Genomic DNA, 1,405 nt, shown 5'->3' on the forward strand with positions numbered 1-1,405 from the left:
GTTCAAATGATTTACAGGGATGGAAAAACTCAATTACAATTTAAAGATAACTCTCCTAATGTCATAAAGCCTTCAGAAGAAGCAATTAATGCATGTAGCCAAGTTCTCACTGCTACATTCAAATGTCTGCAGTCAATAACACAAACACTGCGTGGTGTGAAGTATTCTGTTGCTATTCCATGCAGGAAAAAATCTCATAGTGACTATCATTATCTTTATCGATCACATAAATCTAACCTTTGTAATCTTTGTTCTGCTCAAGTTATTCAAAATAAATTTAGATTTTGTTGGAGTTTAGCAGCAAAAAAGGTAACTATGTGCACAAACAAATAATTATGTATAATTTCAATTTTGCTTGTAACTTTAGTGCAAAATTTCAGAAGAAGATGATATGTCTAAATTTATAAATGTGACTCAAGAAAAACCAAGACCAACAGAAGTATCAGCAACACCAGATTCAGGTGATTTTGACTAACTGATGATTACATTCTCTATGCATGCATTAATATGCCAATAAAATCTGCGGCTCAAAAATTTATTAAAATTATCATGGCTATGTAACATGCACAGGTTTATTTTATTTTTGGAAAAAAGCTTAAGCAATTTTTCTATTTTCATAGTTCCAGTGTATGGAGCTAAAATCATTGAACTGGAGAATCAGGATGTTAAAGAGAAAGAAATTTATTTTGGTCAGCTGCTGAACATGCTGTTTTCTAATGCATATTAACTTTTACTGTTTAGTATCATGCATTTAATACTTGATACTGATAGTATGATCACATTATCATTTTGTGTAGAAGATCAAGTGATTATAAAGAAAGAGAAGATGGATGTCACTCTACAGGAACATGATCAATTTAGCAACAAAGGAACTAATTCTGTTGGAGTACAATTTAACTACATGATCCCCTCAATGGGTAAGTTTAATTTAAGACATCAATTGCCTTATGTGTTACAGATAATTTGAAATATCTGAGTGATGTCCAGGTAGCAGAGAAGAAGCTGTTCTTAATTCAAGGAGACAAACCTCAACTGATGAATTGGGAGAAATATGGTCTAAGGATTGGAGTACAAGAAGGAAGCCTATTGTCCTCTGAGACAGTAGAAGCACCAGTGGTTGCTCTTGTAGGAGGACAGTTCCAGTTTCCTCCTAATACTGTCCTAGTGAGTGCTGTGTATGCAGTATCACTCTCAAAGCCTCTCCTCAAACGACTCAAGTTAGAGATACAGCACTGTGTTGATTTAACAGGACAACCAGATCTTGCACAATACTTAAAGTTTGCTATAGCTCCAGTTGACACACCCAGTCTTCCTTACCAGTTCTCAATAGTTCAGGAAGGAGAGTTTAGTTCTAATGGTGGGTATGGATCTATTCAACGTAATAAGTTCTGTTTGGTTTGTATAC

At 34.4% G+C, this 1,405-nt stretch overlaps 1 protein-coding gene across 1 annotated transcript; it reads left to right on the plus strand.

Annotated features, from left to right (window-relative positions):
• The first annotated feature begins 6 nt into the window (after positions 1-6).
• Positions 7-727, plus strand: LOC109588858 (uncharacterized). Its single transcript, XM_020004964.1, has 3 exons — positions 7-309; positions 368-461; positions 621-727. The coding sequence occupies exons 1-3, from the start codon at positions 7-9 to the stop codon at positions 725-727; spliced, it is 504 nt and encodes a 167-aa protein (XP_019860523.1).
• Positions 728-1,405: the final 678 nt, after the last annotated feature.

Source organism: Amphimedon queenslandica, unplaced genomic scaffold (genome assembly GCF_000090795.2).
Source record: "Amphimedon queenslandica unplaced genomic scaffold, v1.1 AMPQUscaffold_11808, whole genome shotgun sequence".
NCBI classification, from domain to species: domain Eukaryota; kingdom Metazoa; phylum Porifera; class Demospongiae; order Haplosclerida; family Niphatidae; genus Amphimedon; species Amphimedon queenslandica.

Coding starts and splice junctions, on each gene's coding strand:
- LOC109588858 (XM_020004964.1), top strand. CDS start 7: ATGATTTACAGGGATGGAAAAACTCAATTACAATTTAAAGATAACTCT. Junction 310..367: donor GGAGTTTAGCAGCAAAAAAG/GTAACTATGTGC, acceptor TTGTAACTTTAG/TGCAAAATTTCAGAAGAAGA. Junction 462..620: donor ATCAGCAACACCAGATTCAG/GTGATTTTGACT, acceptor CTATTTTCATAG/TTCCAGTGTATGGAGCTAAA.